Source organism: Meriones unguiculatus, chromosome X (assembly GCF_030254825.1).
Source record: "Meriones unguiculatus strain TT.TT164.6M chromosome X, Bangor_MerUng_6.1, whole genome shotgun sequence".
Lineage (NCBI taxonomy): Eukaryota > Metazoa > Chordata > Mammalia > Rodentia > Muridae > Meriones > Meriones unguiculatus.
The window spans coordinates 14,511,120-14,532,801 of NC_083369.1; the positions used below are offsets into that span (position 1 = coordinate 14,511,120).

Genomic DNA, 21,682 nt, shown 5'->3' on the forward strand with positions numbered 1-21,682 from the left:
GTGAAGTTGGGCAGTGGTGGCACATGCCTTTAATCCCAGCATTTGGGAGGCAGATCAGGTGGATCTCTGTGAGTTCAAGGTCAGCCTGGTCTAACAGAATGAGCTTCAGGGCTGCCAAGGTTACAGTACACCTAGAAACACTGTCTTGAAAACAAACAGGGACTATTTCTGACATGAACTCAATGGCTGGCTCTTTGACCTCCCTCCCCACACCCTAGGGAGGAGCAGCCCTGCTAAGCCACAGAGAAGGACTTTGCAGCCAGTCCTGAAGATACCTGATAAGCTAGGGTCAGATGAAAGGAGAGATCTTCCCCTATCAGTAGACTTGGAAAGGGGTAGGGAGGAGATGAGGGAGGGAGTGTGAGATTGGGAGGGAATGAGGGAGCAGGATACAGCTGGGATACAAAGTAAATAACCTGTAACTAATATTTAAAAAAAATAAAACAAAATTAATTAAAAAAGAAAACAAGCAAACAAAAGTGAAAGCAGCATATAGATTAGGGAAATAGCACAACAGTTAAGAGTTACTGGTCTCGCAGAGGACCTGAGTTCTGTTCCAAGAACCCGTGTCCAGCAGCTCACAACCTACCTTAAACTTTAGCTGCGGGTGGACATGACGCCTCCTGCCTCTGTGAGCGCTGGCACTCAAATGCACATACCCTACACAGACATACAAATAGGGCTTTTTAAAAACCACTAAGGCGAGAAAGCCCCCACACTTACAGAAGCTGTTAGCTGGATTTTTATTTTCATTGACCACCAAAAATGTCTTGTAGCCCAGTGGTGATGGCACACACCTTTAGTCCCAGCAGTCGGGAGGCAGAGGCATATGGATTGCTATGAGTTTGAGGCTAAGCCTGGTCTACAGAGCAAGTTCTAGGACAACCAGTGCTGTTACACAGAGAAACCCTGTCTTGGAATTTTTTTAATTAAATTTTTATTTTTTTTAATATTAGTTACAGTTTATTAACTTTGTATCCCACTCCATCATTCCCTCCCAATCCCACGCTCCCTCCCTCATCTTCTCCCTACCCCTTTCCAAGTCCACTGATAGGGGAGGACCTCCTCCCTTTCATCTGACCCTGTTTTACCAGGTATCTTCAGGCCTGGCTGCAAAGTCCTCCTCTGTGGCCTAGCAGGGCTGCTCCTCCCTCGGGTGGGGGTATTTTTTTTTTTTAATGTTTTGGGATTCAAAAATAAAACAAGTGTGAAGTTTGAAATGGAGTTATATAATTACTTATTTCTGATGAGACCTCCAACATTTAGATATAAGGCTTCTCTTTCTTATACTTAAAGTATTTTCTAACCTTGTCAGCTCTATACCTGACTGACTTGCCAATAAGTTTAATATTTCTTTCACTAAAAAAATGCTATTACTTAATTAGCTTTTGTTTTTCCTGCTGATAATCTGCATTGGCTTTTTAAATTGTTTCATTTGTTTCCCCCCCATCAATCTGATTGCATTCAGGCAAGCTGATGAAGAATTCCAGATTCTGGCAAACTCTTGGAGATACTCGAGTGCATTTACCAACAGGATATTTTTTGCCATGGTGGATTTTGATGAAGGTTCTGATGTATTTCAAATGGTAAGATGTTTGCTTTCTTTTTTTTTTCCTGTGGGAATAATATATGGATAAGGCAAATTTCATTTTTGGTGACTACAAGCACTTAAATAGTGGGGCTAGAGGATGGCTACTTGGTTAAGAATTTGAGGTCCTCTTGCAGAGGACTGGGGTTTGGGTCCCAGCACCCACACGGTGGCTCACAGCCATCTATAACTCCAATTCCAGGGGCTCTGACACTTTTTTCCAGCTTCCATGGACACCAGCCATGCTTATAATGCACATACGTACATGCAAGCAAAATGTTCACACTCGTAAAATTAATCTAAAAAAGCTTTTTTTTTTTTTTTGTTTTTTGAAATGGGGTTTTTCTGTGTAATAGCCCTGGCTGCCCTGGAGCTCACTCTGCAGACCAGACTGGCCTTAAAATATTTTTAAGATATAAAACATGAAGGTTAATGTAGTTAGTAAACTAAAACCAAATTTTGACTGATCAAAAAAGGTAATAACCAATGCCAACCTACTAGAATACAGACATTGGGTAGTAAGCAAGTAACATCCACACACCTTTGTGGGGTGGGGTGGGGGTGCTAGTTTAATCGGAAGAATTGGGGCAGGGAGAAAGATCAGAGCTGTTTGTCTGATCATTGTTGCAGTTCTGGTTCATCAAGATGACCATTCAAAGTCAACATAGCTTGATGAGATAATCTGGTTCACCCAAGATGACCTCTGTTCCACAGTGCTATCTTTGGCATAATTACCGTATTTGGGGGAGAGAGTGTTCTTGTCCTTTAATGGTTTATTTTTCAGGGCATCTCACACATATTTTTATTGCAAATATATAATGAATGAGCCAGGCACGGTAACATGTGCCTATATTCCAAGCAGTTGGAAGGTATCTGGCCTGGAACTCACTGTGTAGACAAGGCTGACCTCCAACTCACAAAGATCTATTTGCCTGCCTCTGCCTCCCCAGTGCTGGGATTAAAGGTACGCACACCTGGTTTTTTGTTTCAAGGCAGGGTTTAAATTATCCATTCTTGTCTTGAACTCACTGTATTGCTCAAACAGTCCTTTAACCTGGATTCTTCCTGTTTTAGTAACGTGAGTTTGTTATAGCCATATAAAGTAATTTTAGGTATCATAAATGTATACGTATTTTTTTAATAGAATCCCTGACCAACCTAAAATAACTGGTATGGGAAAGGTGTAATTGTTACAGTCTATCAGGTGTGGTGGTACATACTTTTAATCATACCACTCAGGAAGCAGAAAGGAGAATTACTGCAAATTTAAGGCTAGCCTGGATGACATAGCAAAACCCTGTCTCAAAAAAGGCTTAATTTTTTTTCTTAGTACTTACTTTTATTTATTTTTTAATATTAGTTATAGTTTATTAACTTTGTATCCCAGCTGTAGCCCCCTCCCTCCCTCATCTCCTCCCTGCCCCTTTCTAAGTCCACTGCTAGGGGAGGACCTCCTCCCCTTTCTTCTGACCCTGGTTTATCAGGTATCTTCAGGACTGGCTGCAATGTCCTCCTCTGTGACCTAGCAGGACTGCTCCTCCCTCAGAGAGTTGGGGGTGGGGTGTCAAAGAGCCAGCCATTGAGTTTATGTCAAAAATAGTCCCTGTTCCCCCTACTAGAAAACCCATTTGGATACTGAGCTACCATGGGCTACATCCGAGCAGGGGTTCTAGGTTATACCCATATATGGTCCTTGGTTGGAGATAATTTTTTAAATGATTTTTTTTTTGCCATTAAAATTATTTTCTTGGTAACTTTTGTTTTCATGGACTTCTCTTTATTCAGCTAAACATGAATTCAGCTCCAACTTTCATCAACTTTCCTCCAAAAGGAAAACCCAAAAGGGCTGATACATATGAGTTGCAGGTGCGAGGGTTTTCAGCTGAACAGATTGCCCGGTGGATCGCAGACAGAACTGATGTCAACGTAAGTTTCCCTGCTTTTCCCTGTCTTTGAATTTGAATCTTAACTGAGGATCGTAGCTGGTGTTGTCTTCCTGTCCCTGAGATGGAATAACTGGGCAGTTATAAGTAGGATCTAATAGGATCACCCTGATGAAGAGTAAAATTATAAAATATGTTGTCTTGTCCTGTTGGGTTCAGAATAGAAACTGTCTTCCTGACATTAGTATATGGGTTATCTAGCTGTACTTGGCAAGCATGTCTTCATCTAAAAGGCATTGTGTTTTGATTAACTGAAACAATACTCTGCCTATTACACATGTCATTTCTAGGATATACTTTAGACTGTTTGATTGGAGTAAAATGGGGGAAAAAAGAAATTTCCCCTGAAAATACATTTTGACTGCTTTCATTTCATTATTATTAATTTGAAAATAAAAATTTATACTTTAAATGTTTTTCTCTCTCCTCTCCATTAGATCAGAGTAATTAGACCTCCAAATTATGCTGGACCCCTAATGTTGGGATTGCTTCTGGCTGTTATTGGTGGACTTGTGTATCTGCGAAGAAGCAATATGGAATTCCTCTTTAATAAAACTGGGTGGGCTTTTGCAGCTTTGGTAAGTGAATTGAAGAAGAAAAATACATTGAAAGTGAGTCTGATAATCTAATTTTCTTTTTTACTTAAAATATTTTTTAATTTAACTTTTTTTACAACTTGACCTCAGTTTCCCCTCCCCCCTCTCCTCCCAGACCATCCCCCCATGGTTTCCCTCCCCCCTTTTCACATCCAGTACTCCTCTGTTTCTCTTCAGAAAAGAGCCAACCTCAGTGAATATCAAGTTGCCGTAGCATATCAAGTTGCAGTAAGACTACTATTAAGGCTAGATAGATAGCCAAGACAACACAGTAGACTGGAAAAGGTCCCATAGGCAGGCAGCAGAGTTAGAGACAGCTCCTGCTCCCACCATTAGGAATCCTACAAGAACACCAAGCTAAACAACTGTAACATATATGCGGAGGGCCTAAGTCAGGCTCATGCAAGCTCCCTGATTGGCAGTTCAGTCTCTGTGAGCCCTGATGGGCCCAGGTTAGCTTCATCTGTGGATTTTCTTGTGGTGTCCTTGACCCCTCTGGCTCTATGATCCTTCCTTCCCTTCTTCCACAGGATTCCCCAAGCTCGGCCTAATGTTTGGCTGTGGGTCTCTGAATCTGTTCCCCTCAGTTGCTGGGTGAAGCCTCTCTGATGATAATTATTCTAGACGCAAATTTATGAGTCTTTTCATTGATTTTTTTTCTTGGCCATTCATGTTTGGTTCTGTTGTAGGTCTCTGGGCTATCCAGCCTATGGTTTGTAGTCCTCCAGGCAGTGTCAGGGGTTGGCTCCCTCTCAGGGCATAAGCCTCAGCTGGACCAGTCATTGACTGGCCACTCCCACAATTTTTGTACCACCTTTATCACACCCCATCTTGTAGGCAGGACATACTGTGGGTCAAAGGTTTTGTGGCTGGGTTGGTGTCACTATCCCTCTACGAGAAGTCTTGCCTGGTTAGAGGAGATGGCCGGTTCATGTTCCATATTCCCTATTACTAGGAGTCTTAGCTAGGGTCACCCTCATTGATTGCTGGGATTTTCTATTGAATTGGGTTTCTAGCTTGTCCCAGAGAACTCCCTCCCATTTCAGTTGTCTCTCCCAGTACTCTCTCCCTCTATCCTCCCCTCACCTGATCCATCCTGTTTCCATCTCCACTCCCACCCCCATCCAATCGTATCCCACATCCACCCATGTTGCCTATTCTACAGCTCCTTCTCAGTGAGATTCATGTGATTCCCCCACCCCCTTGAGCCCTGCTTATTACTTAGCTTCCCTGGGTCTGTGGATTGTAGCATGCTTATCTTTACAGCTAATATCTGCTTATAAGTGAGTACCTACCAAGTTTGTCTTTCTGAGTGTGGGTTACCTCACTCAGGATGATCTTTTATAGTTCCATCCATTTGCCTACAAATTTTCTGATGTCATCATTTTTAATAGCTGAGTAGTATTCCATTATGTAAATGTATCACGATTTCTGTATCCATTCTTTGGTTGAGGGACATTTAAGTTGTTAACAGATTTTAGCTATTATGAATAAAGCTGCTATTAACATAGTTGAGAAATGTATCATCCTTTGTTTAAGCCCAGGAGTAGTATAGCTGGGTCTTGAGGTAGGTTGATTCCCAAATTTCTGAGAAATCACCTTATTGATTTCTAAAGTGGTTGTACAAGTTTACATTCCTACCAGCAATGGAGGAGTGTTCCCCTTTCTCCACATCCTCTCCAGCATGTGCTGTCACTTGAGTTTTTGTTCTTAGCCATTCTGATGGGTGTAAGATGAAATCTTGGAGCGTCATATTTGATTTGCATTTCCCTAAAATAATCTATTTTCGTGTGTGTGTGTGTGTGTGTGTGTGTGTGTGTGTGTGTGTGTGTGTGTTGGCCACAGGTTGATATTGGGTGTCTTTCTCAATCACTTCTACAACTTATTTTTTGAAATGGGCTCTCTCTCTGATCTTGGATTAACCAGTTTGGGTAGACTGCTCTGCACAGTGATCCCCAGAAAGCCTCCTATCTATCTCCCTTCTGCTGAGATAATAAGCACATACTACTGCACCTAGAATTTTTCCTTGAGTTCTGTTAGCTTTCATCTACATGAAAAATAGCTTTATTGCGTGGGGGTTGTCCGTGTGTGTGTGTGTGTGTGTGTGAGAGAGAGAGAGAGAGAGAGAGAGAGAGGGGGGGGGGGGGAGGGGGAAGGACAGAGAGAGAAACATACATACAACTGCACATGCATAGGTAGTGGATATTCAGTCATTCTCTATTGCACTTCACCTTTTTTTTTCCGAGACAGGGTTTCTCAGTACAACAACCCTGGCTGTCCCCTCACTTTTTAGACGAGACTGGCCTCAAACTCACAGATAGCTGACATCCTCTGCCTCCTAAGTGCTGGGATTAAAGGCACGAGCCACCATAACCAACTCCACCTTATTTTTTTAGACAAGATCTCGAACTGAACCTGAAGCTCCCCATTTGGGCTAGGTCAGCTGGCCGATGAGCCCTTGGGATATGCCTGTCTCTTGTTCCTAAACACAAGGATCACAGGGATGCATAGCCATGGCAGGCTTTTAACATGGGTGCTGGGGTTAGGACTCAGGTGTTCTGGTTTTTCCAGCAAGCACTCTTACCCCCTGAGCCATCTCCTCAGTGCTATTTTTTTTTTTCAGTGAATGTGCATGTTGGTGCTTGTTTGTGTTGATGTGAGAATGTGCACATATGTATGAAGGCCTGAGGTAAACTTCTTGTTATTCTTCAGAATCTGTCCACCTTGTTTTATTTTGTTTTTGTATTTCAGAGGGTGGTGTCTCATTGATTTGAACTAGGGTGGTTGGAGGCAAAAAGAAGGCACTATATCCCCTGCAGTTTTAGGTAGTTGTGATGTGCCTGTTGGGGGTTCTGGAAATCAAACCCCAGTTCTTTGCAAGAGAAGCAAATGTTCTTAACAGCTGAGGCCATGCACAGGCCCTCAGCTTCTTTACATGGACTCTGAGAACTGAACTCAGGTCATTATCTTGGTTACTTTGCTATTGTTGTGATAAATCACCCTGAGCAAGAAAACTTTCTAAAAGAAAGCATTTAATTTGACTTTGCTTTAGGGGGTTAGAGTTCTTGATGGTAGGGTGAAGGAACAGTTGAGAGCCCACATCTCAGTCTACAGTCAGGAGGTAGAGAGTATAATGAGAGTGGCACAAATCTTTTGAAACCTCAAAGCTCACCCCCAGTGACACACCTCCTTTAAAAAGGCCACACCTCTGAATTCTTCCCAAACAATTTCCTCACCTGCATACCAACCATTCAAAGAGTTTATGGGTATGTCTTAGTCATTGTTCTATTGCTATGAAGAAACAGTATGACTACAGCAGCTCTTATAAAGGAAAGCATTTAATTAGAGCTTGCTTACAGTTCAGAAGTTTAGTCCATTATCATCATGGTATGAAGCATGGCAGCATACAAGCAGACTTGATGCCTGAGAGGTAGCTGAGAGTTCTACATCTGGATCCACTGGCAGCAGAAAGAGGGTGAGCCAATAGGCCTCTTATGGGCTTCTGAAACCTCAAAGCCCACGGTTAGTGACACACTTCCTCCAACAGGGCCACACCTACTCCCAACAAGGCCAAGTCCTAATCCTTTCAAACAGTGCCATTTCCTATGAGCCTGTGGGTTTCATTTTCATTCAAACTACCACATTCCACTCTCTGATCCCCATAGGCTTATGGCCATATCATATTGCAAAATGCATTTAGTACAAATTCAAAACTCTCCATATTTAGTTATCACCTTCCATCACGTCTGTCCTGGAGATTCAAACACATTGTCAGGGTTTGTGGCAAGCACCTTTATAGGCCAAGGCACCTCTCTGTGCCTAGGATTTTGTGTGTTTTTATTTCTGGTCTTAAAATGGATTTATATCCTTCATTATGTTATAAGGATTTCTAAAGCTTCAAGCAACTGATTCTGTTTATGTTTTTGTTTTTTAGTTTGTGTATATGTGTTGGGGTGTTTCGTGCATGAGTGCAGGTATAGGTAGAGGCCAGACAGGGGCATTTGATTCCCTAGACACTGAAGTTGCAGGCAGTTATGAGTCACCTATTATGGGTCTTGGGAACCAAACTAAGATCCCCTGGAAGAACAGTGTGTGCTCTTAACAACTGACCATCTCTCAAGCCCTAGTATACAGTTCTTTTGAAAATATTTTTTCAAATATATCTTCAGTATTCAAATTTGAAACTATTCTGTTTAGTTATGGTTTAAAAATCCCTTCAGAAATGATACTGATGTGATCCTCGTGGTAAAATATAAACCTTAATAAATCATTTATCTGAAAAAAAGTCATGTGTTTGCTGAGTGATAAGCATTTTCCTGCAACTACTGATCTAATCAAGATGAGCTAGCTGGATCATGAATATTCATTATTGTTGTTTCCTAGTGTTTTGTACTTGCCATGACATCTGGTCAAATGTGGAACCATATAAGAGGACCACCATATGCTCATAAGAATCCCCATACAGGACATGTGGTAAGAGATGATGGGAATTTCTTTGCATTGTATACCAAAGTTAAAGTAATGACAATTACCCTGTGACACCAGTGCCAGCATATACAGGAGCTAAATACAGTTTTAACGCTAATCTCTGTTAATGTGCTTCAGTTACAATTAGAGCATACAGTGCTCCAAAGTGGGACATTCTTTATTCCATTTATTGAGTTCTTTTGGAAGCCTTAAACTAAATATAAGAATAAATCAAGCATTTGAGTATCTGTTGTTTCTAGGCACTGTGCTAGGTACTATCAGATGCAGTGATTGATTGGGAAAATGTGGTCCCTATTGTCATATCTGCATTGTTTTACCTCATAATTTTATACAATAAATATTATTTTCTTCATACATTTTGTTACAAAATACATAGTATAAATGCAAAGAAAGAACAAGTAAATAAATAATACAGAAATAGCTTTTATTGACCTAACAAAGTATGGTATATATTTACATACAGCAAGTGAATTGATAATTTTATAAGGTTTAACATAACATATTTTATGGTTAGGAAACTAGCATTCAATGTATAATTTAAAGATTCCATTTTGTCTTTCCCTCCCAGAATTATATCCATGGAAGCAGCCAGGCCCAGTTTGTAGCTGAAACCCACATTGTTCTTCTGTTCAGTATCCTTTTCCAATAAGCCCTTATTGTTGCATTTTAATTTGCCTATTTTCTTACAATCTTGTATCCTCTGTCGGAGCTGCTGTCCTAATGCAGGCATAATATCCTTTGGAAGTTCTGCTGTTTGTGTCCTTCTTCTTGACCCAGTAAGTTAAAGACTAATGGCAAACCTTAAGTCTGACGAAGCCAGTTTGATTAGCTCACTGATGTATGGAAGTCTACACATAATAGGAAATGTGAGATGTCTTTTTAATAAAGGAAAAAATAGTACTGTGAGAGTTTAGAAGAAAGGTAAGGTTTGGGTGATACTTAAAATGAAACATTAGGCCAGTCAGTGGTAGCACACGCCTTTAATGCCAGCACTTGGCATGCAGAGGACAGCCTGGTCTATAGAGAGAGTTCCAGGACAGCCAGGGCTCTCCCGAGAATATGAAGCATTATTTTAATAGGCTAAAAGTATAGTTGGGGCTGAGAGTCAACTCAGTGGTTTAGCACTTGAGTAGCATGCACAAGACTCCCAGTGCAATTCCTGGCACCCTTTAGAGAAAACTTAGATATAAGAGCCGTACTAACAAGGAGAAAAAATGCTGGAGAAAAGACCTGGCTGAGGTTTTTTTTTGTTTTTTGTTTTTTGTTTTTTTGTTTGTTTGTTTGTTTGTTTGTTTTTTTTTTTTTTAATGCAGCAATGGACTAGAAAGAAAGACTCAGGCAGGTAAAGAGGTACTGACCTCTACACATTTGTGACACAAGTGCAAACAGGTTCACCTGTGTCGCTCATGCACACATATCCACTTAATTAAAAACATGAAAAATGCACAGTCATTCCTAACAAGGCCATTGAAGAGAGAATGCAAGATGGCAATGAAGAGATGAATGTGTCATCTCTCTTAGCACTTAATCATATCCACACGCAGTAGCATGCAATGTGCATCATGTATATAATTAACTCAGGAATGTTTGACCATTATTAGTACTTGACAAACTATGGGGGGATCTTCTCTTTTCTGCCTGAACACTTTTCTTTAAACATTGCTCTCTTATTATTCAGCCAAGTGATGTGCTTCTTGTTTGCAGTAGTACTTCCATTTGATTATGTAGTTGCTGTTATTAAAATGAATAAGGTCATGCTACGTGTGGGACTTTTCTTTCTCATGAAAATAAGACAAAATTAGGTAGCCGAGTCATAATTTGAATAGTTGAAAATCTGGATAAGTTTTTGAGATTATTTTTTCATGTAAAAGTGAGTTGCTATTGTTATTTTCGTAAATGGTGCGTATTTCAAGTTTGTCCTTTTCAGAGGTATTAAAATGTTGACAATGACTACTCAATATTTTTCTTTCTTTCTTTTTTTTTTTTTGTTTTTGTTTTTGTTTTTGTTTTTCATGGTCGTGGCTATCCTGGACTCGCTTTGTAGACTAGCCTGCCCTCAAACTCAGATCCACCTGCCTCTGAATCCAGAGTGCTCTATTTAAAGGTGTGTGCTACTGTGCCTGGCCACAGGCAGTTTATTTCAAAGTATGATATAAAAAATATTTTCTCTCTCTTTGTCTCTCTCTCTAATATATATATATATATATATATATATATATATATATATATATATATACTGGATATTTTATGTATATTTAACTTACGAAAATTAATTATTTTTCAACCCTAATTCTTTTGGGGGTATCAGTTTGAGGTTTTGGTGTTGTTTTGTTTTGTTTCTTTGAAACAGGGTCTTGCTATGTGGCACTAGGTGGCCTGTGCTATATAAACCAGGCTGGCTTTGAAGATCACAGAGATCTGCCTGTCTCTTTCTCTCCCCAGTGCTGAGATTCAAGATACATATTACTAGTTCAGGCGCATGGGGCCAGTTTTGTTTTGTTTTGATTTCGCCAAGAGCCTCACGTAGCCCGGGCTAGCTTTGCTACTATGCCTGGCTCAACTTAACCTTTTTTGAGACAGTATTTCTCTGTGTAGCCTTGGCTGTCCTGGACTGACTTTGTAGACTGTGCTGGTGTGGAACCCACAGAGATCTGCCTGCCTCTGCCTCTGCCTCCCAGAGTGCAGTGTGCATTCAACTTTACTTTTGAATTAGATCTTTAGAGTAAATAATATTGTATACATATACTAGCATTTGTTTTGGTTACTGTTTTAAAATGAAGACTTAAAGTTTTATAAGTTCATCTTAATTTTCTCTGTGAAAAACTGGGAATAGGAAAGTGGCATGTCTCTTGTGGCTACATGGATTTCTCCTTAAACAGATTTTCTAAGATGGAGGGGTTACCTTAGGCATGGTGCTTTTGTGTGAGGCTGCTACCTCTGACCTGGATATTGGAAAGAGAAGGAGTAAGTCACATGCTATAGTGTTCCAATTCTGCCTTTAATACAGAAAAAAAAAATCTTCTAATCACTTTCCCTTTATAGGAAATATGAAAAAGAAACTGAAGCTTCTAGGAAGATTTTTCTGTTATTCCACCAAAAACAACTAAAAATTTTAATGTGTCTCTTCTCACTTTTTTGTTTCTTTGATTTTTTTTTTTTGAGGTTAGCTCTGCTATGTGGCTAAGCTGACTTTGAATTTTCAGTCCTCCTTCTTCAGCCTACATGCTCATCATCTCTTTCCACTTACAAGAACCTCCTTTTTTTGAGACAGGGTCTATATAGCCTAGATTGGTTTCAAACTGAGGCTGACCTTGAATTTATGATCCCCCAGTCCCTGCCTTCCAAGTGCTAAGATTACAGATAGTGCCATTGTGCCTGGTTGTATGCCTTGCTGTGGACTGAGCCCAGGGATTGGTACATGATGGTCACATACTTTGCCAGCTAAGCTGCTTCTCCAGCCCCATCTGCATATACATATATATCTACATAAACTGTATATGTAGGAATCAGACTTGAGAGTGCTGGCCCATAATTTCATACATTCAGGAGGTTGAGGTAGGGTGATCACAAATTCAAGGCCTAACTGGTCTATAAAATGAGGTGGAAGCCAGCTAAATTACAACCTAATTAATACCATGTTTCAAAATGAAAAAGTAAAAAGGGGACTGGGCATATAACTCTGAGGTAGACTGCTTGCGTAATACGTGCTAGCCTGTAGATTCAGTCCCAAAACAAAGCAACAGGAAAAAAAAAAAAAAAAAAAAAAAAACTATAAACAGGCCTGGGGCTACAGCTGTATAGTAGAGTGCTTGTCCTAAATGGGCAAGGTCACCAGCAGTACAAAAAGTTGTGTGTGTGTTTGTGTTTGAATCCTATACTCACTTTAAAATTAAACACCTGGGCAGGCCTTTAACCCCAGCATTCAGGATGCAGACACAGGTGGATCTCTGATTTTGAGGCCAACCTAGTCTAGAGTTCTAGGACAGCCAGGGTTACAAAAAGAAACCCTGTCTTGAACATAAAAGAAAAAAATACTTGGAAGGCAGAAGTCAGACTGATGCAAGTTTGAGGCCAGACTGGTAAACATGGCAGGTTCCTGGCCAGACAGGGCTATCTATATATTGATACTCTGCCTTGAAACAAAACAAATAAAAAACTTAGGTGGGCCATGGTAGGACACACCTGTAATTCCAAAACTAGGAAAGTGGAAAACTAAAAGAATCACTAACAATATCATGTACCCTTCGAAGCATCTACATTTTATGCTTTAGAACATTCACGTATTGTTGGGTATGGTAGGTGGCATAGTCTACAATCCCGGCACTCCCAAGGCTGAGATGAGAGGATTGCTGCCAATTCAGGCCGTCCTGTGTTATACACAGTAAAACCCTGTGGCCAGACTTTTACCACTTCCGGTTCTTCTTTCTTCCACCCTTCTCCACCCTTTTTCTTCTGCCCTTTCAACCCCCTAACACTAGATAAGAGAGAAAAAGGAGACAGTGGAAAAGAAAGAGATCCCTGAGGAAAGCCAGCAGTCAGAAAGGGTACTACCTGGTTATTATTAGACTACTTCCTGCTGATTAGGGGCTTTTAATTCCTTGGGAAAAGTTTGACCTTTGCCATCAAAAGATCTATTTACTTCTTGTTGTTTCTTTTTGGCACATGACTACTTAACAGCAACCAACAACAAACAACCAATAACCCTCCCTGTCTCTCAGGGCCCTAGCATTTATACACCCTCTGAAAAGTCCCCAGAATTCCAAACACAACTGGCAAAATCATTCCCCAGCCAGAACACAAGGCCAATTGTAGTCAGCTGTGGCAAAGCAGCCCTACATCCCCACATCTGGAATTAAAATGAAAACATATTCTTATATTTCTGGGTTTTTTTTTTTTTTTTAAAGAAAACAAAATTCCAAAGTACTCACTACAAAACCCTGTCTCAAAAAATGAAAAGGCCATGCAGGGTGACAACACTTGTAATTAAAGTGCTTGGCAGGTGGGACCCAGAAGGATGAAGGGGTTCAAGGCCATATTTTGAGGCACCTCAGGCTACATGAGATCCTGTCTCAAATAAATACTCACACACTTTTAATTGTTACCAAAAAAAATGCCTACCATATATTTGTTTTTAGAACAGTTTCTGGGATTTTGTTAAAATGTTAAATCATTCATGCCTAATATTTAATGTTCTATAAGAAGATGAATGTGTTTGATTTCTGATTTGACAGTTAACTTGTCAAGCATGGATATTGCACACCTGTAATCCAAGCACTCAGAAGGCAGGTGCATCTCTGAGTTTGAGGCCCATTTGGTTTACAAAGCAAGTTCTAGGCCATTGACTGCTACATAGTGGGACCCTGTCTCAAAAATAATAAAAATAAACCTTTCATTATAAGAAGAATATATCTATTAACCATTCAATACATAATACATTATGGCTTTTTATTCTCTAGATTTGTTTTAAAAGTTTTATTATATTTTTCTTTCATATGTGTGTATGAATATATGTATGCATGCATGTATGTATATATGTATGTATGTATGTATGTGTGTGAATGCATGTAAACATGCCATGACATACATGTTGAAGTCAAAGGAAAACATGTAGGAGTCCCTTCTCTCCTCCTACTATGTGGGTATAAAAGTATATTTTATTCACCTATGTAACTGTTGTCTTGGAGGCTTACTGCTAACCTAGGCCTAGTTCTGGAAGCTTCTATCCTCTGTACAATCTAATCTAGGCTTAAAATGCTTTCAGCCTCCAAGACTTACTACTGAATAAGCTCAGCCTTTCTAGTTCTTTCTCAACTCTGGCTGGCTGGTTCAACTCAGCTGTTCTGGCCCAAACTCTTCTCCAGGCTCACTGATTCAAACTGGCTTCTCTGTTTCTGACTGAATTGCTTTGCTTATAACCTTATACTAACGTTAGCAAGCTGTGCTACTCATACTAACTTTGGCAAGATGTTCTAATCTTATGGCTCCTTCTCATTCTGTGACTCATTCTGTCTTCACCTGCATCTATCATGTTCAGTCTCTACAACCCGTCTCTAAAATCCATCCTGTAAAACTGTCTCCTTTCCCTCTGCTTCTGGACTGCTTTCTCTTAAGTCTCCCTCTCTTCCCTCCATGTTCTCATAAGAGCTGGGCATATCATATTCTGTCAGATCTTTCTCTGATTTGTCATTTTGTCTGGCTGTCAATTAGATACCACTTTCAAACATTGGTGCTTCCTTTTACAAACTAAATTTACCTTCATTCTTTGGGATTAAAGGTGTGTACTTAGGGGATGCCTACATTCCAGCTGGATCACATAGACCTAGAATATATTTGAATGTGATCAGAATAGCCTTGTTGCTGGATTAAAATTCCTCTAGATGTGGGTTCTGGGGATCAAACTCAGGTAGTCAAGCTTGACAGCAAGCACCTTTTCTTGCTGACCCAATCTTGATTTGCGTAAATTACTCATTTCAGTATTCTTTATTAGCAATATGCCATCTAAACACAATCAGGTATGAATTTTCAGTGGTAAGACACTATGCCCGAATGTATTGAAATTGTCATAATTTCATCTAGTTCTCAGATTCTTCCCTTTCTTATGATAGTGTCACTACATAGCCCTGGTTGGCTTGGAATTTGCTGTGTAGATAGAGAACACTTGCATCTGAACTCACCATGTAGCCCAGGGTGGACTTGAACTGCTGGCTCTGTACTATACATCCTGAGTATTGAATAACATGTGTGCCCTACCACCCCTGCCATTTTCTCTTTAAGATTTATTTTTATAATGCTTCATTTTATATGTGTGTCTGTCTGTCTGTATGGGCATGTGGGTGTGCACATATGAGTACAGGTACCCTTGGAAGCCAGAGGCATTAGATTCCTCCTGGAATTGGGGTTACAGGTTGTTGTGATGTGCCCAATGGGGGGGCTTGGAAGTGAATTTGGCTCCTGTGGAAGAACCAGCCATCCATACTTAAAACTGTTGAGCCATCTCTCAAGTTTGATGCTTGTCCTTTTTAGTCTTTTGGAGATGGACTCATATAGGCCAAGTTGATCTCAGACTATGTAGTCTAAACTGGCATTGAACACTTGATATTCCTACCTCTTCTTCCTAAGTGCTGGGATCACAAATATAAAACTTTTTTTAAACATTAAATTGTTGAAGGCCATGATGCTTTTAATTAATTAATTAATTAATTAATCCTTTTTATCTTTTAAGCCAGGGTCTTGCTATGTATCCCTGGTTAGCCTAGAGCTTGCTTTGTAGACTGACCTAGCCTTATACTTGCTTCAGTCCTGCTACCTCTGACTCAAGAATTCTTGGATTATAGGCATAAATTGATATATTTAAAGAAATGTATTGTTTTCTACAATTGAATTGCATAGGTATGAAAGCGAATTGACTATTGCATTGTAGTGGAGTAAGTTTAGGAACAAGTTCTAAAAAATGGAGACTAGAGCTGGTGGTCGGTGGCAGCACACACCTTTAATCCCTGCACTCTAGGGGGCAGAGGCAGGTAGCTCTCTGAGAGTTTAAGGGCAGCCTGGTCTAAACAGAGCTAGTTCCAGAACAGCCAGAGCCTGTCTCTGAACAGGGATTGGGGGTGGGAGATGGGAGTGATTCTCAGAGAAGCCCATACTAATGTTCTGTGATGTGCCTTACTTTATTCCAGGGCATTTCTCTTCTCCTAACCCTTGTCTTCAGAATCTGTATTAAAATGATAAAGCCCCTCCCCCAAATGGGACTTAAATATTATTTGAAAGCTGTTTCTTAGAAAATTTTCCTCTTTGAAAGTGTACAGTCTACTATGCTGGTGTTTTGTTAGGTGCAACTTGATGATTTTACCTTTCTCTTCACAGTGATGTGTATAGCTGGAATTGGACTTGTTGTGTTATTCTTTAGTTGGATGCTCTCTATCTTTCGATCAAAATACCATGGCTATCCATACAGGTATATTCTCATTTTACCTACACTTAAAATGATTAGAATTAATATTGTTTTGTAATATTTTGTAGTTTAGCTGTTTATTACTTCATTTTGAAATGTCTTTCTGCTTCCACTTTTATATTTGCTTTGTTTTGTTTTTGCGACAGGCTCTCATCTACCCCAGGCTAGCCTTAAACTCCTGATCCTCCTCCTTCTCTCTTTCTCTCTCTCCAAGACAGGGTTTCTCTGTGCAACCTTGGCTGTCTTGGACTCAATTTGTAGACCAGGCTGGCCTCGAACTCACAGAGATCTGCCTGCCTCTGCCTCCCTGAGTGCTGAGATTACAGGCACACACCACCTCAACCAGCTTGACTGTCCTTTTTCTATCACCCAAATTCTGGGATTACGGGCGTACACTATTATACTCTGTCTTTTGGAGATTATTATACTTGAGAGTGCATTTTATATGTTGGTGCTGTTTCTGTGACAGTATCTCACTATGTATTTCTCACTGGTTTGTATGTAGACCAGGCTGCCCTTGAACTTGGCAGGAGTATTTCTGCATCCCATGTGCTGGGACTAGAAGCATGTACCTCTCCTGCCCTGGTTCATGTGGTCTCTGTTCATCTCCCTCTTCTTCTCCCTATCTATATGGGTGCTAGAAATAAACTCTGGTCGTCTGGAAGAGCAGCAAGCACTCTCTGAGCCATCTCTTCAAGCCCCTTGGGGTGTTTGTTTTGTTTGTTTGGTGTTCTTGAGGAGCTTGGGGTGGTTTTTGGTTCTTTGATGATAGGATTTTTCTGTGTAGCCCTGCATGCCCTAGAACTATTATTTATAGATCAGGCCTGGAACTTATCTGATCTGCCTGCTTCTGCCTCCTGAGTACTGAAAGTAAAGCATGAGCCACCATGCCTCACCTTTTTTGTTTGGTTTTGTGGTTTTGTTTTATTTTTGTGTGTAAATGTGTTTAATGAATGGGTGTTATGTCTCCTGGAGCTGGAATTACAGGTGCTTCCCAACCCCTTCGTCATGTCAGGTGGCTCACAGACATCTGTAAACCCTGCTCCAGGATATCCGATGCCTGTAGCCTCTGAAGGAACCTGTACTGACGTGCAGGTTACAGGGAACCTGTACTCATATACAGACTCATGCATATAATTAAAATAAATAAGTAAATCTTAAAAAAAAAAAAACAAACAGAAAACAGCCAGATAGTTCCAAATGTTCATAATGTTTATGCAGACCCCTGTGACTAGAGGAGAAAATTGTTGTAACAAGTTTTCAGTTTTGCTGTTACAGACAACTGAAATGGTGGCTGGCCTGTGGTTTTATAATCTGAGTACTGGTTAACATAAATTTTATTTATTAAGGATTTATTTATTTTTATCTTTTTTGGTGTTTTACCTGCATGCATATATCTATGTATAGCAATACATTTCTGGTGCCCACAGAAGTCAGAAGAAGGGTTTTAGAGCGCCTGGAAATGGAGTTAGCAACAGTTGTGAGCTGCCATGTTGGTGCTGGGAATTGAACTTGAGTCTTCTTCAAGAGTTACGTATGCTCTTAACTGCTGAGCCATCACTCCAGCTTCCATGATTTCTGTTTTACTACAACCTCATCCTATGGTATTAAGACCTATAATAAGCCCAGCACTCAGGACAGAGGCAGGATCAGACCTAGATTATCTTTGGCTACATAATGAGTTTAAGGCCAACGTGGACTCTGTGAGACAGTATCTCAAAAAAAATAAAGTAAATAACTGCTGGGTCTTTGAGTGTTTCTCACTTTTTGTTATTGATACTCAAGTCATGGTAATATATTAAAGTCAACATATACTACATATTTATAAGAAGTAAACTTACTTTTCTTCCAGAGACTAACGTATTGATTTTTTTTTCCAGCTTTCTGATGAGTTAAAGAAGGTTCCAGAAAACATAGACACTGTGGTAATAGAAACTGAAAAATAAGAGATGTGTGGTATTTGAAGAATGCAACTCATGTATTTTATATTACCTCTTTTTTGTTTCAAGTAATTTAAATAGTTAATCATTTAACCAAAGATGTGTAGTGCCTTAACAAGCAATTGTAAGATCATGAAGTATTTGGAATTATTCTCCTCTTAACCGTCCCTTCCCAGTGAACTTATGAAACAGGTTGATTTTTTTAGAATTAAGTACTTATACAAAAATTTAAAACTACTACTTCATTTTACTTAGAGAAAATTCAAAAATACTTTAGTTAACTTTTGGTCTTCTGATTTTATCTTATCTAAGGTTGGTTGGGGATGGAAGGTTCTGGGCAGGAATTTCCAACTCTGCCTATTACAAATAACTGCATCTGGAAGCCATCAGTAGTTTCCCTTCTTTGTGGAGATATATGTGCTTTACAAATCTTTCCTTTGGGGCCAAGGTATCATATGCACTATGTGATATGCTGAAAATGGACCGTGTAGCCTTTTAAAGACATATCTGTCTTCCTGTATATTTCCTACAGAAATCAGAGCTACATATGCCTCTTTTACACATTAAGAAGTACCTCTAACTAAAGACTGTGCTTTCTGCTTGAGTGTGCTATAACTACCATGTGCATGGAAAAGTTTTTGATTGACTGTTTCTAGTTTTATTTAAAATGGCCTTTCTCTAATAATCATAATTTGTTGCTAAAAATCAATATAACTTACAAACTGGTCTCTAATGTTTGCCTAACTTAGACATTGTCACTGATCTCATTTTTACCTAACAAAAAAATGAAGTGAGTTGTGATATGGAAAGGACTATCTCAGAATGAGAAAAGAAAATCATGAAATATTAATTTATTGCCTATGTATTGAAATGAAATGTTTTGCCAGGCTTGTGGCAGACACAGGCTGATCTCTGTGAGTTTGTGACCAGCCTGGGCTACATAGTGAGACCCTGTCTCCAATAAGAAGGAGAGGAGGAAGAGGAAGGAAAGGAGGAAGAACAATGAAATGTTTTCAAGCTGAAGCTGTGATTCAGCAGTTGCGTGCGTAGGGTGAGTGACACTCTGGGTTCAACCCTCAGTGTCACAGAAAAAAAGAAATATTTCTTGAAACCTGGTCTGTATATTACTTTCTTCATTTGTTTGTTTTAAAGGAATATTCCTTGAAACATGGTCTTTTTTTTTTTTAACACATGTTCCCTGAAACATGTGCTATTTTTAAAATAAGTATTTCTTGAAACCTGGCCTAGCTTTTGTTTTTATTTGTGTATTGATTTTCTAAGAGGAATGTTTCCTGAAACTTGCTATCTTTTTGTTTGCCTTTTTGAGACATAGGTGTGGTTGGTCTTGAGCTCCCTTATGGATACCTGTCTGTCCTTCCTCTAACTCACATTGGTCCTCACGTCCCAGCTTCTCAAGTACTAGGCTTACGGGTGTGAATCCCATTAACCATAGTCTGCTTTTTGCTATCATTTTAGCTTTTGTTACCCCATAATTTAGAGAGACAAAGAAAAGTGTTCAGCACCTGCCTCTGCTCTTAGCTACCCTGGTGGCTGAAGTAGTATCCATCCATGAAGCCCAAGAATTTGAAACACAGTCTAGCATCATATCAACACCTCATTTCTAAAATAGGTCGGGAAATAAAACTATGAAGGGATTTTGTTTTGATTTTGTCTTTTTTTCCATGATTATTTAAATAATGGTTATGATACGTCTAACTCTGGCTTCCATCACAGTTACAAAGAGTAACCAGAAAATGCCACAGTTATCAAAGTGTGAGGTTGGAATGTACCTCATTAACAGCATACTTGGCTAGCATTTGTAAGGCCGTGAATTCAGTCCCCAGTATCACAAAAACATGAGAATTTTAACTGTGAAAAATGTAAAGACTATTAGAAATGTTACATTTAAAAGATACAGAGATATGTTTGTGCAGTTTATACAGTGCTCGCCTAGCATACATGAAGCCCTGGGTTGGATCCAGAAGATCACATAAGCCAGGCATGGTGTTATATGCAGTATGCCCAGAGACAGGAATATCAGAAGTTCAAGCTCATCTTTGGGTATATGGTGAATTTAAGGCCAGCCTGAGCTACATAAGACCCATCCCAAAGATGAAAAAAAGAAAAAGATACTGTCACTGGTTCCTGGTATTAATGATGGATTAGCCCTTCCATGTCTTGTATAATAGAGGTGTGGAAGGGGGTGGACATAATTGGCCCAGAAGAAATGTTGCTTGTTTTTTCTTGTTGTTATTACTAATTTGATGAGTAGGAGGATACAGTATATCATTCCTTGTAAATTGAGTGATTCCTTATCTGCTGTTCTTGTAGTTGTCTCTGCCAAGTGAATTTATGCTGTGATGCTTAGGAAGCTCCTGTGAAGACTTGTGAAGTTGAACTGGGCAGCACTCCTGCTGTGTACCCTCTATAGCTCTCAGTGTCTCCCATGGTCAGTTTTTTGTCTGTTTCCTCTGTTAAGAGCAACATTCTTCAGTATAGAGAAAGGCATGTTGTCGCTAAAATCTGTGGAAAGCAGATTTTCTCCCCTTAACATAGTGTTACTTTTGTAGAAATTTTAAATTTAGCTTTTATCTGAAGTGCCTTAAATAGATTCTTAATTTACATTTCTAGTACTGGTTTAAATATAATTCATTATGTATTTTTAATATACTGTTCAAAAAGGATACGTTATTATAGCAAAGATAACCAAATGTCTGGCTTACTGCTTCCTGACAATAAACTTTTACAATCTAAATTACAGGCTTTTGATTCTTTATTGTCATTTCCTCGCTGTTGCCATTATAATAATCTGATTAGAGCCACTTCAGGGAGAAGGAGTCCATTTTGGCTTATAGTTCCAAAGGAATATATTCTAGAGAACACATGGCAGCTAGAGCATGAAGCCCCAGGCAGTCAGGAACAGGAGATAAGATGTAGGGCTAGTGAGGTACTCTAGCAGGAATATCTCTTAAAGGTTTCACAACTTCCCAAACACTACCACTAGCTAGCAGGTGAACCTATGAAGGTATTTCACCTTAGATCAATTTGAAATTTTAAAGAGGGATTCTTAAATTAGAATATTCTTGGAAGGGGAGGAGGATATCCCCTATCAGTGGACTTGGAAAGAGGCAGGGAGGAGAAGAGGGAGGGAGGGTAGGATTGGGAGGGAATGAGGG

At 39.7% G+C, this 21,682-nt stretch overlaps 1 protein-coding gene across 2 annotated transcripts in view; it reads left to right on the top strand.

Annotated features, from left to right (window-relative positions):
• Positions 1-21,261, top strand: part of Magt1 (magnesium transporter 1) — a 52,363-nt gene extending 31,102 nt beyond the window's left edge. Inside the window, exons 3-10 of one of the 2 annotated variants that reach the window (XM_060375429.1) lie at positions 1,469-1,586; positions 3,374-3,514; positions 3,969-4,109; positions 8,511-8,600; positions 9,184-9,247; positions 11,505-11,579; positions 16,479-16,569; positions 18,447-21,261. In XM_060375429.1, coding sequence (XP_060231412.1) covers positions 1,469-1,586; positions 3,374-3,514; positions 3,969-4,109; positions 8,511-8,600; positions 9,184-9,247; positions 11,505-11,579; positions 16,479-16,569; positions 18,447-18,462 — 736 coding nt within the window. In that variant the 3' untranslated portion in view covers positions 18,463-21,261. The remainder of the gene's footprint in view (positions 1-1,468; positions 1,587-3,373; positions 3,515-3,968; positions 4,110-8,510; positions 8,601-9,183; positions 9,248-11,504; positions 11,580-16,478; positions 16,570-18,446) is intronic. The other variant, XM_060375430.1, reaches the window with a different exon arrangement.
• The last annotated feature ends 421 nt before the right edge of the window (positions 21,262-21,682 follow it).